The following is a 15650-nucleotide window of genomic DNA, read 5'->3' as shown; positions in this document are numbered from 1 at the left end:
AGGTGGTGGGCTTGAGTTCTAATAAATCAGGAATACCTTTTACAATGCGGGGGAGGAGTGCTACTGGCCACCCCTGTTTCTTGTCTTGAGAAACTGTCTCTGGAGGACTGTAGTTCCGAGATCCCAGCCCTCCCAGAGATGAGGAGGTGAAGGCCAACCCCGGCCATGAAATTCCACACACCCAGCTCCAGCCCCTTTAGTATCCGCTGGGACACCTACTCACCCTCTCAACCTCTGTTGTTTCAGAAAGGGAGAATACGTGGTTTACCCTGTACACGTGGTGCCCCAGGAGGCAGAAGGTGAGCAGAGCAGAGAGGAGCAGAAAGACATCAGCTGGGCTCTGTGTCCCTGGGTGATGGTCTCCTGTGTGGCCCATGGGCAGAGCCCGGACGCCAGGCACCTAAAGGCTGATGTGAAATTAACCAAGAAGCAGAAATAGCACGTGGCGTCCGGGAGACTTGATCTTTATTTTGTTTCCAGCCCAGTTGAGGGAGATCAGCAGAGTGTGGCCTGAAGGGGAGCATGGAGATGCCAGCAGTGCCCCAGGGTCTGCCTGCCCGGCCCAGGGGCCCAGAGCCTAGGCAGGGGGGTGGCTTTCTTCCACCTGTCCTTCCCAGGGCTGGATCTGAACTCAGGGCTGTGCCCAGGCCCTGGTGTTCTTTCCTCAATATCCTCAGCTTCCTTAGCTGAAAAAAGAGCTGGAACTCCAGTCCAGACAACCGAGCAGGCCGGACGTTGAGGGCCTGGGTGGGCACATAATCGATGCACACTCTTCATGCACTTCATTGCTGCTGGGCCCGCTCCAGCCCTGCCTCCAGGCTTGAGACCCCTACTCCACCCACCCTGCCAGACACTGCCCCACCTTAAACCCCCTGGAAGGGGCAGCAGCCACCGGGGACACTGGAGACATGAGCGTGCTCTGCGTGGGCTGCCACCTGGAGCAAGGTCCCTTGGCCACAAGCGCTGGGGCTCTCTGTTGGTCCTTGCTGGGCCTGGGTTTGGGGTCCCACCAGGTGGCTGAGCAGGGCGTGAGTCACAACTCTGGCAGCTGCAGGGGTCCCTGAAGTCACCAGCCCCAACATGTCAGCCTCTGTGTCATCTGAGCTGCCACGAAGGATGAGGGGACAGACCCAGGCACTAGTTGCAGACTTGGCCACCAGGTTGCTGAGTAGAACCCCGGTGCTTGGGGATAGGTGTCCAGAGCCGAAGGAGCTGTTGAGTGAAGACACGAGAAGGAGCACAGAGCCGCTGCTGTCCACCGTGGCAAGGACGCTGCTCCCAGTGGGCACAGTGGCTGGTGGGAGTGGTGGGCAGGGGGCAGGGCCGGGCCCTCTGGACTGCAGGGCTGCCTCCAGCACTTCCAGCAGTTCTGGGCCACCTGAGGGGCTGGGGGTGGTGAACAGGGTGCCCTGGGGCACAGGTAGCTGCAGCGCTGGCTCCAAGGTGGGCATGGGCCCAGCTGAGGGGCCCTCCAGCCCCAGGTCTCCGGCCAGCAGACTCAGGAGGGCATCCCCAGCAAGGTCTGGGGTGGGGGCACGTGCAGCCCCTTGGAGCACAGCTGCCAGTTTGGGGTTGGTGGCTTGGGCCCCAGGGCCCAGGGGGGTCCCATCCGTGTGGCAAAGGAGTGGACAGAGGCCCTCTGTGCCCTGGGCTGCCAGAGCCATGGCCAGGGATGTGTCTACCAGAAAGCCTTCTTGAGCCAGCGTGGTGGGGCCCGCCAGCAGGTGTGGCCAGGGCAGGCGGCCGAAGCGTGCGTGTAGCAAGTGCAGGGCAGGCAGAGCTGAGGGTAGCCCCAGCCCAGGGGCCAGGGTCTGGGCTGGGCCTGACGTCAGGGCAGTTGAGTTGCCTGAGGAGCTATTGTGGAAGAGGCCCCAGAACATGGCACCTGGGAGGAGACAAGGGGGTCATGTGGGGGTCGGGGCACTGACTGGGGTCAGGGGCACTCAGGAGTCCTAGGTGAAGGGTCACTGGCTTAGCCCAGGATGCGTGGTTACTGACTAGGCCTGGAGATGGGGATTGATAACCAGGCCTGGGGTCGAGATCACATGGATCTGGGATCAAGGGTCACAGCCCAAGTCCTAGGTCCTGCTCACTGGCCAGCCTTGAGGCTGGGGCCGCTGACTGTCCGAGTCATAGGTTACTGATGAGGCCCAGCGCTGGGGGCACTGACCTAGCCCTGTGGCATGAGGGTGCACCACTGCCAGACACAAAGCTGCTCCAACTCCAGCGTCCACGACGTTGCCCCCGGCAACAAGCAACTCCCGACCCAGGTAGGAACACGTGGCTGCAGCACAGAAGGGACTGTCTTGGGGTGGGGGGTGGGGGGGAGCCTGGGACCAGGGACCCCAGCCCCTTCCCTCCCCTGAGCTGCTGCAAGCACTGACCTGAAGGGCTGATGATGCCGCCGTGGTGGTACACGCCAGGGCCGTGGGCATGCCCGCTGGTGGCAGGGGCCCCAGAGCCCAGGGTTCCTGGAGAGCCACCGCTGCTGTGGAGCTGCCTCACGGCCAAGGAGAAGCCAACGGCCAGCAGCAGCAGGGCAGCCACCAGTTGGGCGCAGGCCCTGGGCAGACTGCCAGCCTTGCTCCTGCAGAGAGGGACGTCCTGAGCCGGGGCCAGGCAGGGGGACACCCAGGAATCCCAGGAGAATAATTCCTGAAATGTTTGGGCTTGCTTGCAGGCGGAGTATACGTTTGCCAAGGAGAAAGGGCCTCCTGGCAGAAGACACAGCATGAATGGAGACACAGTGATGGGAGAGAGCTTGGGGAAACTGAGTCTCTGAAGAGGGGGTTGGAGAGGTAGGACCAGCCCGTCTGGAGGGACGCCTGAGAGGGGCTTGGCAGGCTTGAGGAGCAGGGCCCGGCCAGGTGTAGCCAGAACCAACCTGCCCAGCAGGTGCCTCCTGCACCAGGGGGAGGGGGCTGGGAGCCGTTGACAGAGCAACTGGCGGGGCCGACTTGGTGCAAGTGTCCCTTCAGACGTCCCTTGGATTGTGTGGCACAGGCCAGGCCTGGGGCTGCAGTCAGGAGTCCCCCCATTCAACCAGAAGGTTCCTGGAACTGGCCAAGTATGGGGTTGTCCAGCCCTCCTTAGGGGCTCCCGAGGGAGGGACTTGCCAGCCTCAGGCCTGAGTCGCTGGGCGCCCAGACCCCTCCCTGACTCACCCAGAGGAGTCCTGGGTCCCCGAGAGATCTGGAATGAGCCACTCCGATAGCTTCTCCTCTTCGTCCTCGGACTCCAAGCTTGGCTCCGAGACCAGCAGTTTCTGGTAGAGCACAGGCCCTGCTGCCCGTTCCATGGCCCCGTGGTGCCGGCCCCAGCCTCCTGCCTTGCCCGCCGTCCAGGCTCAGTCTCGGGAGGCCCTGCCCGAGCTGGTGGGTGGGAGGTGGAGGCGGCCTTAGGGGAGGGTGGTGTGGAATCTAGAACAGGTCTGGGCAGGGCACGGGGCCAGGGATGCTGTGTGAACCTGCCCCATTAGGGCACAGGGCCCGAGGGGCTCTCACGGCAGGGGGCCCCGTCAGGGGACACAGCTCAGTGAGGAAGGAGGAGCCCAGTCCTAGGGCCACAGGCCCTGAGACCCAAGACCCCCCGGCCCCTCCCTTTAGGGGACGCAGCCTTCGAATCCCTGTCCTGTTTAGGCTCTAATCTAGGGACAGGGGAGCTCGAGTGAGAACTGCAGTATGTTAGCTTGGATCAGGGCTCAGCATGGGACTAGGTTCCAGTGTGGGGGGTGTCTGGTCTCTGGCTGGGGTCAAGGCTCAGCCTGAGGCCACTCCAGGGGTCTGGGTTTCCCTATCCAGGGAGCAACTTGGGTGGTGAAGGTACCTCCCTGGGTACATCATGTGGCCCTTGTCCAGCAGGTGGCGCCATAGACCTCTTGGGGGAGCTACAGCCTGGAAACCGGGTGTTTCCAAATTCCATCACTCTGGGTTTCACTTCAAGGAAAACCATAGAACAAAATCATAGAACTCCAAAGAGTGCTGCAGTCTTGTCCGTTTTCCAGTCATCTCTCTGCTGACTGTCCCTCTGGCTACTCTGAGTGCCTCAAACCCCAAACCCTCTGCCTTGTGCTCTCAGCAGACCATCTGTCCTACTGCACATAAATCAAAGCCAACACGAGGAGCCCCCCATACCCACCCCAACCACAAACCCACCTTCCACACCACTCCGATGGAAAATTCCCTGCCTCTGGTTCTGGCCCTGACCCCTCCCACTTCTTGCCTCCTGCTTCCCCAGGGACCTCACTCACAGACCTCTTCTTTCTTGTAGCTTCACATCTTCTCTACTGGTTCCTTCTCAACATTTAAACAGGGTCAAGTCTCCAGAAATCCCTCTCCTAGGTATGTACCCAAGAGACTTGCTCTAGAATGTTCATAGCTGCACTAATTGGAACAGCCCCAAATTGGAAAGCTCACACATCCACTACCAGTAGCATGGCTGTGGTTATACTATGGAATACTCTGCAGTGGTGAGGGGTCTACAATTGTATGCAGTGATAGAGGTGGATCTTACAAACACATGAAGACTGAAAGAAGGCAGGGATGAAAGAGAATATCCTATTTGCTTCCATTTATATAAAGTACAAGAACAGGTGAGACTAGTTTCTGCCATGACAGGTCAGCAGGAGGCTTCTGGGATGCTTGGTGATGTTGTGTGTCTCAATCTGAGGTTGGTTACATGGGTTCCAGGTTGTGAAAATACATCCAGCTGTACATTTGTGACATGTGCACTTTTCTGGAGGTATATTGCATTTCAATAACTTTTTTTTTTTTTTTAAAGCTGGAGTACTTTCTGCATTAAAACCACAACCAGAAAAATCATTCTTTCATCTCACTTTGCTCTCCAGCCACTTCTCTTTCTCTCGGCCTCTTCACAAGCATGTGGAGTGGTTCTCTAACTTTGGTGTGCGTTGGGAATCTGTTAAATCAGATTGCTGGGCTCTCTTCCCAGAGGTTCTGACTTTGTAGGTCTGGGGTAAGGACCAGAAATTTGCTTTCCAAACTCCCAGGTGATGCTGCTGCTGCGAGTCCCAGAACGAGCACTGACCCACAAAAGATAAACACCTGCTGTCGCCACTGCCTTGCCTCCCGTGCCCCACCCCCCACCCCCTCAGTCCACTACAAGCTGGTTTCCATCCCCAACCCGCCAGAGAAACCTTTAGTTTCTAGGTTTTTTGATTTCTTGGACCAGTAACCTACCAACTGGAGATACCAGCATAGGGTGGCCAACTTTTTATTTTGCCAAGAGCTGGGCAGGAGTGTCATAAAATAATTTGATTTCACTTCCTGTTAATAGCATGTGGGAAGGTTATAATGTCAGAATGAAGGTCAGGTCTTCCTTCCTAAGAAAAGGCAGCCGGGAATCGTGTGTGTCTATACTGCTCCATCCTCAGCCTGGCCTCTGGGCTCCTAGAGCTGACTCCCTTTCTCCAGCAGACATTCTCTGGTACCTATCCAGCCAACATTCCTCTATCCTTAGAGCTATACCCTGGCAAACTCTTTGGGACCAAGACCTCTACTGTGGGACCTTTCCCTATGTGGTCTTTCTCACTCCCACAGCTCTGGGCCTGGACAGCACTGCCCCACACCCCCAGAGCTAATTAGCTTAGCTTATTAGCTAAGCTCCACTTAGGTACCAGACAGGCTCCAGGGGTGAATGGTGGTTAGGCCAAGGGGCAAAACGTGCCCATCATTTCAGTGGGAGTTGGGAATGGAACTGGCTTCTGTAAACCTGGGTCTGTTCCAGTTTCTGCCACTGACTCGCTATGTGACTGCAGGCAAGTCATTTCACCTCTGGGAGTCTTGACTCCACTTCTGTAAATAGGGTCCTTTGTGGGTCTACCCTCCCAGGATTGTTGTGAGAATTCAACAAAGAAATACATTTAAAGAATTTAGGCCAGTGCCTGATACAAAGTGAACCCTCCTAAAAACAGCAGTTCCTTCCTCTCTGTCCTACGGGCCTCTGTTGGGCTTTACCCCACTGGACCACGAGCCTCATAATTGCCCAGCCGTAAGACCGAAGAAAGATCCCAGTGACAGGGACACCAGCGATTTATTGGGTAGGGGATCTTACATGTCCGAAGCAAAGTCCCGGAGCGGCACCCCAGCATAGGCGGCAGGCAGAACACAGCAATAACCTTCGTTAGGGAAGAAGGAGGCTTCTATTTATGGGGGGAGTGGACGTCAGGTTGACTCACCAGTTACCAGGGAAACCAGCGGCTGGGGCACAGGGCAAGTATGTAGGTAGTTACTGATTAAGCCCTATGATTAAGAGCATTGGATAGTTATGTGAGTAGGGTGTAGGTGAAGCAGAGACTGGTCAAGCAGGGGATGTGTGGTGAGCAAGAGAACAGCCATGTTTTTGTTTTTTTTTGAGGGTTAAATCCCTTGTGCTTTTTTTTTTAAGCTCTTTATTGGAATGTAATTGCTTTACACTGTTGTGCCATTTTATGCTGTACAACAAAGTGAATCAGCTGTATTTATACATATATCCCTGTATTCCCTCCCTCCCGAGAATCCTTCCCACCTTCCCTGTCCCAGCCCTCTAAGTCATCACCCATCATCGCGTTGATCTCCCTGTGCTATGCAGCAGCTTCCCACTAGCTATCTATTTTATAGTTGGTGGTGTATATATGTCAATGCTACTCTCTCACTTTGTCACAGCTTCCCCTTCGCCCCTCCTGCCTCCACCTTGCCCCGTGTCCTCAAGTCCGTTCTCTACATCTGCATCTTTGTTCTTGCCCTGTCACTGGGTTCATCAGTACCATTTTTTTAGATTCCATATATATGAGTTAGCATACGGTATTTGTTTTCCTCTTTCTGGCTTACTTCGCTCTGTATGACAGACTCTAGGTCCATCCCCTCACTACAAAGAACTCAATTTCATTCCTTTTTATGGCTGAGTAATGAGAATAGCCATCTTGAGTGGCCTGACCATAGAGCCTCAATGTGCAATGCTAAAATGAAATGGATAAGCCTCACCCCTGCAACTACACACACACACACACACACACACACACACACACACACACACGCACGCACACACAGGGTGCCTCTAAGTAGAGGTGTAGGACTATAGATTCATTCATGCCTTCATCATTTATTTATTGACTTTTGGCCATGCTGCGCAGCTTGTGGCATCTTAGTTCCCCAACCAGGGGTTGAACCCAGGCCCACAGCAGTAAAAGCACTGAGTCCTAACCACTGGACTGCCAGAGATTTCCCTGTTTTTAAAAAATTTTAATTAAAGTATAGGTGATTTCCAGCAGAGAATGGACTGGAGAACTCGAGGTTTGGGGGGGCGGGGGGTGAAGGGGAAGCTGAGACGAAGTGAGAGAGTAGCATAGACATATATATACTACCAACTGTAAAATAGATAGCCAGTGGGAAGTTGCTGTATAACAAAGGGAGTTCAACTCGAGGATGGATGATACCTTAGAGGACTGGGACGGGGAGGGTGGGGGGGAGTCGAGGGAGGGAGGGAATACGGGGATATGTTTATAAATACAGATGATTGACCTTGGTGTACCTCAAAAAAATAATAAATAAATAAATAAAATGAAAAAAAGTATAGGTGATTTCCAATATTATAATGGTTTCATGTGTACAACATAGTGACAATATTTTTATCAATGATACTCCATTTAAAGTTATTACAAAGCAGTGACTATATTGATGACTTCATTCTCTTAATAGTTCTCAACTTTATCTTAATGCTGCTGCACATTAGAATCACCTGTAAGCTTTAAAAACGAATACCCAGGCAGACCAATTCAATAATTAAATCAAAATCTTTAGGTTGGAGATTCATTGGGTTTTTAAAAAGCTTTCCGGGTGTTTTTGATGTGTAGCCAAGGTTGAGAGCCACTGCCTTATCTAGCCTGCTAGTCCAGTGATTTCTGCAACTGGAATCATTTCCAGTGATTTAAAAAATACCTGTGTGCTAATCCCTCCCCCTCTCCAGTCCGCCACACTAGTGAAGTCAGTATCTTTGGAAGTGAGCCTCAGTTATCAGGATCATTTTTAAAGCTTCTTGGGTGATTCTAATGTGTAGGCAGGTTTGAGAATTGAGAATTGCTGCTTCCACTAATACCCTCCTGGTGCATTTACCAGATGTTCACTGGGTATCTCTTCTGTGCTGGGGGAGGTTGGTGAGGAGCCTGGGAACAGCCAAAGTCAGAGTCGCCTTGCAAGGAAAAGCCAATCCTTCCACCCCTACCACACTTCATTGCCTCCAAATTTATAATCAGAGTCAAATTTCAGCATGTTCCAGGGTCCAATTATAAAGTCATGCAAGGTGGCTCTGTGATGTGACCAGAATATTGGTATGAAAATAATTGAAAAAAATCAGCCCAGGTGATTCCAGTTGCAGATATCACCAAAAAGGGTTTTTGAGCAAGCCAGAAACAGCCTCAGCGATTAGAGGAGGCAGTATTAGAATGTGTATATGCCATTTGCTAGGATAACTGTACACTCGGGAAAGACAAATACCCTTGTCTTTCAGGGATTATAAGATGCTGGCTCTGAGCTAATAATACCTAAATTGTTACCACTGTGATCCACTTGTTAAAATGAAGACTTACGACAGTTAAAGGGAAATTTGACCAAGACAGAGCTGGTGGAATTCTTCACTCATTCTGTGGCTATTTCCACACTTTCTGAGTACACAGTTGGAATAAATATATTCTGCAGCTACCATAATCTTAAGCATTATTCCTCAGATTCTCATAGTAAGAGCCTTTATTGTGGTAAGAGCCAAGTGGAAGCCTCCTCAGTGCTCCCTCTATAAGCAGAATAGTAAAATCAATATTGGAGGAATTGCAAAGATCAGTGCTGCCATCGAAGACTCGAAAGGTGGAGGGGTACTGATTCCTGTTATATTTCGACTTAATTTAGTGGTTCGTATAATGCAGAAGACAGATGGGTCTTGGGAAATTACAGTAGGTGTAACACCGGGAGTGAAGTCAAATTGCAGCTGCTATTCCAGGTATTTCTTTCTTGAGGAAAATGAACACAGCTTCTGGCAAATGCTTTATTCTCTATCCCAAGAAGCAGGGAATCCAGAAGTCATTTGTTTTTACCTGGTAGGGATAGCAGTACACCTTCACCTTCATGCCTCAGAAGGATGGCAACCCAGCTTCACATGTTTAGCGTCAGGGATACAAGCTGTGGCATCTGGTGCCCAGAGGAGATAGAAACAGTGCTGCCCTCCCCAGACATTGCCGCCCCATGATTTCGAGCATTGGTTCTGGATGCATAGCCTCTGAGCCAGTTCTTTAACAGCTCCCCCCATCACCCATCCGCTTTCTGTGCCCACAGACCTTTCATAAAATTATTTTCTATTTAATTCAGGCAGCAGTGTATCTTTTGCTCACAACTGATAACACTGAGGCACATACCTCCAGGAGTCCCTGGATGGCAGCAGACATCCTACATGACTTGACGTGGGGACCAGGGACGTGTCTCCTGATAGAACCAGACTGGTCCAGGATTCTCATCTCCAAATAGTGAAGTCACGCATGCACATGAACAGACCTGAGGTCAATTATCTCGCTGGTTGCGCTTAGGCCATGTGTATGCCCCTTCCCAATAGAGGAAGAGTGTATCTTAGAGCCAGACTCAGAACTGGGGAAGTTCAGCTCTGGTAAGAGGTCATTACTTGGTCAGTTTCTTTTCTGAATATTTCTAAAGTAAGAAAGCCTGAACCAGGAAGCACCTCTGTTGTCCCTTTCCTGGCAGTTCTTTATTCATTGCTTTAATCTCTGTCAAAAGTCTTCCAGTTGTCTCTGGGTACCAGTCTTCTGGTGCTGAGAGCCTCATTTATCTTTGACATTACTCCCTGAAGTGCGTCTGTCAAGTTTCTGACTGCCTCCTCTCTTTAATCCTTCCTAATAGCATCCAGATTTTCTACTGGGGAATTATTCTTCCTTACCCCTCGTTGTGTGGAGTCCTGGTGAGAACTGGTGGCGAGTTCAAATATGTGGGACTGATCGAGATAAAAAAACAACCCCATGACCACTAGATGGTAGTAGCACACAATGAGCCGTGTGAGGGTGGCTGTGGGAGTCAGGGGATGTCCCCCATAGCGGGAGACCTTCTAGGGATAGCTGTGCTGGGTCACCCCCCCGAAAGGGAAAAGAGCAAAGGACCTCCCAGGGGAAAAGGGACTCCAAGAGGGGGTTTATGTGTCTAGGTGAGTCTCAGCAGTGGCTTGGGGTCTTTTATAGCTCCGTGCTTTGTCATATCTATGGCCGGCAGATGTTGGGTGCAGTTTTGCAGGGTGTGTAAAGCAGGCAGGTGTTAAGAGGCTGAAAATATGCTTATTAGGGCTGTATTTAAAGCAACTGGATGTGTACAAATTTGAGTTTCTCTCTGGGGGCCTTTTGAGCTAACAGATCCAGCCTGCTGTGAAGAAGTAAACACCATAGTGGCCAACACACAGCACAGGGGTCACCTACAGCCCTTTTATTGATATCCGACAGGCTAATAATATCAAGTGCTGGTCTCCCATATCTCTCTTCCACTACAGAAGGGGAGGAAGCAGATCTTTCCTCAACCCATCCTGCTGGTATAGCCAAGGGGCACTGTTTTCTGGGGTTAACAGTTGAGAGACAGACAGACACACACACAGGAGAGAGAGAGAAACTAAAACCCTGCACTAGCTGATAGGTCTCTGGGTCCACACTTTGGCTCTGAGATGGGGTTATCAGTCAGAATACATTCTGGTCTAGGGGTCAGGACACCCAACAATGGCTTGAACAATTAAAGGCTTATTTTTCTCACTAGTGTAGAGTTAACTGGCTGCTGCCTTTGCTTCGGGCTTCCCCAGGGTTGGCACTAGTTATCTATGTGCCCCTCTTGGTCTTTCCCCACGCTACCCAGAGGCTGTTTCAAACACCTCAGCCATTGTCCTGGCAGGAAGAAGGGGAGGAAGGGACAGCACCAGTGGTGGAAGTTCTTTCTGGAAGCCTCCAGCCGATTTCTGCTCTTGCCTCTGTGGCCAGAACTGTCACACAGCCACCCCCCTAGCTACAAGGGAGGCTGGAAACGAAGTTGGCTCATGGATCCCCTGTAAGGGAGGAGAGTGAGGGAGGTGCTGGGGGCTGGGCATGGCTGTTGGGTTAGGCAGCCTGTGTGCTCCACCTCGAGTCACTGTGTGCAGCTCCATCCAGGAGCATGAAGTCCAGGGGCTGTACAGGCGGCCTCAGCCCTTTACTGGCAGGATGCATCCCCAAAGTCCAAATCAGGTTCAACAAGCAGCCTCAGATGCAGGTGGTTAGGAGATCCAGAAGGCAGTGATTGCTTTCATGATTTCCCTAACTCTTCCGCATTTGGGAAGCTGCGTCCCTGGTTGTGGTTCCTCAACATGAAAGACCATTTGGCGCATTATTCACCTGGGACCTGAGATCGCTGACCCCTTTTCAAACTTAGAGGCAAAGAGTAGAGTTTAGATCATCACAGGAAACAGACGTCCCAAGATCAATTAAAGTATTAACGTCTCAGGTCTGATTTGGAAAACTTAAGCTCGGTCTCTAAATCTGGGACTGAATCACTGTGAACAAGTTATTAACTCTGGGACTTCCCTGGTGGTGCAGTGGTTAAGAATCCACCTGCCCCGCACCCCAGAAAAAAAAGAATCTGCCTGCCAATGCAGGGGACACGGGTTCGATCCCTGGTCTGGGAAGATACCACATGCTGTGGAGCAACTAAGCCCGTGAGCCACAACTACTGAGCCTGTGCTCTAGAGCCCACGAGCTGTAACTGCTGAGTCCACATGTGGCAACTACTGAAGCCCGTGTGCCTAGAGCCAGTGCTCCGCAACAAGAGAAGCCACTGCAGTGAGAAGCCCACGCACTGTGATGAAGAGTAGCCCCCGCTCGCCGCAACTAGAGAAAGCCTGTGTGCGGCAATGAAGACCCAACACAGCCAATAAATAAATAAATAAATAAATAAATAATTGTTTAAAAATAAAGTTATCAACTCCGTGCCCTGGTTTCTCCATTGAAAAATCTCTCCTTGCTACTAAATGATGGGGCATAATGGTTTCAGGAGTGCATGTGCTAGAGTTAGCCTGTTTGGGTCTGAATTCCGCGTGACCTCTCCAAGCCTCAGTTTCCCCACTGATAAAATGAGGATAGTAACAGTTTGCATAGGTAACTCATTTAAGCACTCAACACGTTAACAGTTGTCATAATTGTTGGGGTTAACGATAGTATACTCGTCTTGCAAGGCTATACAATAAGTCCTTTGGGCTTTGAGATCGTAACCTCCTTCATAGAGACCTATACCCAATTCCTCTGGAAATATATTCAGCTCTTTGAGACCCCTTGCATTTGTGTATGCCGTACCACTCCCTGGAATCCATCCCTGCCCCACTTTCTGCCCAGCAAACATCTATTCCTCCATCAAGATCCCACTCAAGGGTAACTCCCTTAATTACCCAGCCTTCTGCGCCCACTTGTCCAGCCGAGTGGCATGGCCTGGGAGTCCAGCTCTCCTGGGTGGCTGCCACAGAAAAACCACCGGGCGTCGGTGAGCAGTGTGAGCGTGCTTGAGTGCCCCATGGAACCCGAGGGCCTCGGAAACTGCCTGGAGCCCAGGGAGGGAGGGCTGCAGGGAGCTCTTTCTTCTTTCTCTTGGTGCATCAGCTTCTACTTTTTCTCTAGTTGCAAACTGGCTGTTTCCCGTCCGCATGATAGACAGCAGCTGTCACCCAGCCTCCAAAGCCTACATTTCCTCTACTCAAGAGAGCAGCCTGATGGAACGGAAATCTCCTGGGTCCAAGTCGAAATTCCTCAGGGGAGGGGCTCACTGGCCCACCTTCCACTGGCTGCTCACTTCTGACCCAGCCAACCCGGGAGGAGCAGGGCCAGGTGGTGCAGATACAGCGGTTCCCACTGAGGGGAGGGGACAGTCCCTGAGAAGGGAAGGGAAATTTGTGCAGGAACTTGAATATAAGCCAGAAGCCCCCGTGTTGCCTACTTAGAGCCCTCTGCACATTCAGAAGCTTTGTGTCGCCCGCATGCTCTGGTCCCAGCAGGGCCACGCGCTGTTTCCTTCAAAGTATATCAGTAAGGTTCTTAACGGAGCGAGCTTAACAATAAACTTCTGGGAGCTTAAGCCAACAAAGGGACTATATTGGGGCATCTCATAGAAAGAGTTGGTTGTTCAACTCTTTGCATGAGAGGACCCAGGGGAGCTCTAGGGATGCTGCCACAGGAGTTAGTGACCCTCCTCTCTAGAGCCTCTAGTTACTCCCTGTCCTTCTCATTTTTTTTTTTTCCGTTGACAGAGGTCAGAGTATTTTTATTTTTTATTTTATTTTATTTGGCTGCATTGGGTCTTTGTTGCTGAGCATGGGCTTTCTCTAGTTGTGGCGAGTGGCAGCTACTCTCCGTTGTGGCATGCCGGCTTCTCACTGCAGTGGCTTCTCTCAATGCGGAGCACAGGCTCTAGGCGTGTGGGCTTCAGTAGTTGTGGCTCGTGGGTTTCGTTGCTCCTTGGCATGTGGGATCTTCCTGGACTAGGGATCAAACCCGTGTCCCCTGCATTGGCAGGTAGATTCTTAACCACTGTGCCACCAGGGAAGCCCTGTGTCTCTCAAAATCTTGATTCCTAGGAGGCCAACTCTGACGAGCCCAGATGGGTCGTTGAGCAGTGACTGGGGAGGGCAGGATACATCTATCATATGGACATGGTTGGAGAGTCCTTCCTGTGTATATTGGGGTGCAGTTCTCAGAGAAGAAGTTTTTGGGGGCTGGGGAGTTAGTTCAGGCCATAGCAAGAACTGTGATTTTGGGGCCAGGAGTTCAGCCTTGCCTGAACCTCCAGGGGGACCTTGGGCAAGTAGCTTGCTTTCCCCCAATTCTCGCTGAATGTTTATGGATGTTTCCTCAACTATAAAGTGGGAGAGTTGGGCTGAATGACCCAAGCAGCTCTCATAGCAATGACGTTGGGTGCATTCACATGTTCTCTTTTTCTGGCACCCACCACCCAGTAGCTAAACCTTTGAGAGAGAACAGGGTATGTACCAGCTTGAGAAACAGGCGCTCTTTGTTTTGGCTTATTCCTGACAGGTTAATCTCTCCATTAACATAAAGCCATCGGTTCCTTAATTTTAACTGTCTCAAATTTGAGGGATGCTAACTCCCCCCATTAAAGAGTCTCTGAACCTAATTGAGACGGTCCACTTAAGTGTCAGTTATGATCTAAGAAATGCAATGGGAAATAGTTCATAAAGAAATTGTCTTCTTCAAGGATTTCCAGAACACGCCAGGGCCACAATTCTTCAACGAGGCTCCACCCAAGCCAGTATCTGGTTCTCTGTGATATCGTCATTAGGTAATTCACATGTAAGGGTAAACACAACAATAGGTGTGAATGAGATTTCATTATTTGCAGGACAGCTGCGTCTAGCACTCTGCCACTTCCGTTCTGGGCTTGTTTTCCCAAATGTACAATGACTATGTTGGACTAGATACTTTTCAAAGTCTGCCTTCACAGCTTCAGTGTTTACAACTTCTAAGACACACTGATTTTTCAAGGATACAGGCCAAGTTGAAAGAAATTAACATGGCGTTTTACGATGTTGTCTGCAGGCTCACATAGAAGAGGACGTGTTTCCCTATTTCTGTTCCCACCTCTCAGCTTCTTCGTCCTTGGAGCAGAATATGTACCAGCAGAGAGCAGAGGTTAGCAATTTTCTTTTCAAAGCACATCCTGAGATAAGATGAGCGTCTTTAAAATAATCAGCATCTGCACGTCTTGACGTCTTCCTCCAATACTCTTATGGAAGCTGCCTTTGGCAAAGTATCATTGGCGACTGCCTAACTGCCAGATCTAGAGGATGCTTTTCCTTTCTTAGCCAACTCTGGAGTGTTTGACCCGCTGACCACCAGTGCCTCCAAACATTCTCCTACTTTGGCATCCGTGATGCCACACGTTCCCGGCTTCCTTCGGCTCCACGGAGGTCCTTTCTCAGTCTGCTTGTTGGTCAGGTTCTTCACTCAACCAGGAAGCACTGGGGTTTTCTGGGGCTCAGGCCCAGACCCCTTCTCTGAGCTCTTCAAATTCTCACGTGTTCCTTTGGCTTCCACCACCGCCTTTCTGCAGATGTCCACCAGCTCTCTGGCTGCAGCTGGACTTTTCTCCCCACCGCAGGGTCCCCACCCTCAACATGTGAGCCTGTCCCCTTCACTGCCCCACCCCCACCCCCACTGCCCAGCCCTTTGCCTCCCACATTCCCTCTCAGCAAAAGGCACCCCATTCACCCTGTCACCCAGGCCAGAAAACAGGGAGCCAGCCATCCTCTCCCTCCCTTGCCCTGTATATCCACACAGTCACCAAGCCCCAAAGCTCCCAGACTATCCAGACTCTGTCCCTTCTCTGCTAACTGCCCCCCGCCCCCTACCTCCAGGACAGGCTTTGTATGAAGTGTTTCTCCTGTGTTATCTCACCCAATCCCACAGGGGCCCTGGGAGGCGGGTATGATTGGACAACTTCCACTGAGGTACACGTGACAACGGAACCCAAACTCTTAGCCACTGACTTGAGTCTGGGCAAGAATGGGAGTCATTTTCTTTTACTGTTACTTGGGTATTAAAAAAAATACTACAGATAATTACTAACTGGTCAGAAAACCAACGCCAAACT

At 51.4% G+C, this 15650-nt stretch overlaps 1 protein-coding gene across 4 annotated transcripts; it reads right to left on the bottom strand.

The window, feature by feature from the left end:
* Positions 1 to 443: 443 nt before the first annotated feature.
* On the bottom strand, positions 444 to 3346 carry GGT6 (gamma-glutamyltransferase 6). Of its 4 annotated transcripts, none has more exons than XM_057714423.1 (4): positions 3165 to 3346; positions 2385 to 2587; positions 2171 to 2305; positions 444 to 1885 (listed from the first exon to the last, which is right to left on the bottom strand). In XM_057714423.1, the coding sequence occupies exons 1-4, from the start codon at positions 3296 to 3298 to the stop codon at positions 864 to 866; spliced, it is 1494 nt and encodes a 497-aa protein (XP_057570406.1). In that variant the 5' UTR covers positions 3299 to 3346; the 3' UTR covers positions 444 to 863. The 4 variants fall into 4 exon arrangements, with proteins under 4 accessions (XP_057570406.1, XP_057570407.1, XP_057570408.1 ...); XM_057714424.1 differs by having other exon boundaries at positions 2171 to 2284; XM_057714426.1 differs by having other exon boundaries at positions 999 to 1275; positions 2151 to 2284.
* Positions 3347 to 15650: the final 12304 nt, after the last annotated feature.

The sequence above is a fragment of the Hippopotamus amphibius genome, chromosome 17, assembly GCF_030028045.1.
Source record: "Hippopotamus amphibius kiboko isolate mHipAmp2 chromosome 17, mHipAmp2.hap2, whole genome shotgun sequence".
Classification (NCBI taxonomy): Eukaryota; Metazoa; Chordata; class Mammalia; order Artiodactyla; family Hippopotamidae; genus Hippopotamus; species Hippopotamus amphibius.
The sequence above is the reverse complement of the archived record's forward strand: the minus strand, read 5'-3'. Positions and strand labels throughout refer to the sequence as shown.

Excerpts from the sequence above, each read along its gene's own strand:
- GGT6 (XM_057714423.1), bottom strand. The coding sequence starts at position 3,298 with ATGGAACGGGCAGCAGGGCCTGTGCTCTACCAGAAACTGCTGGTCTCG. Across the intron at positions 2,588-3,164 it reads GGGACCCAGGACTCCTCTGG|GAGCAAGGCTGGCAGTCTGC; the intron begins GTGAGTCAGGGA and ends CCCTCTCTGCAG. Across the intron at positions 1,886-2,170 it reads CCCTCATGCCACAGGGCTAG|GTGCCATGTTCTGGGGCCTC; the intron begins GTCAGTGCCCCC and ends GTCTCCTCCCAG.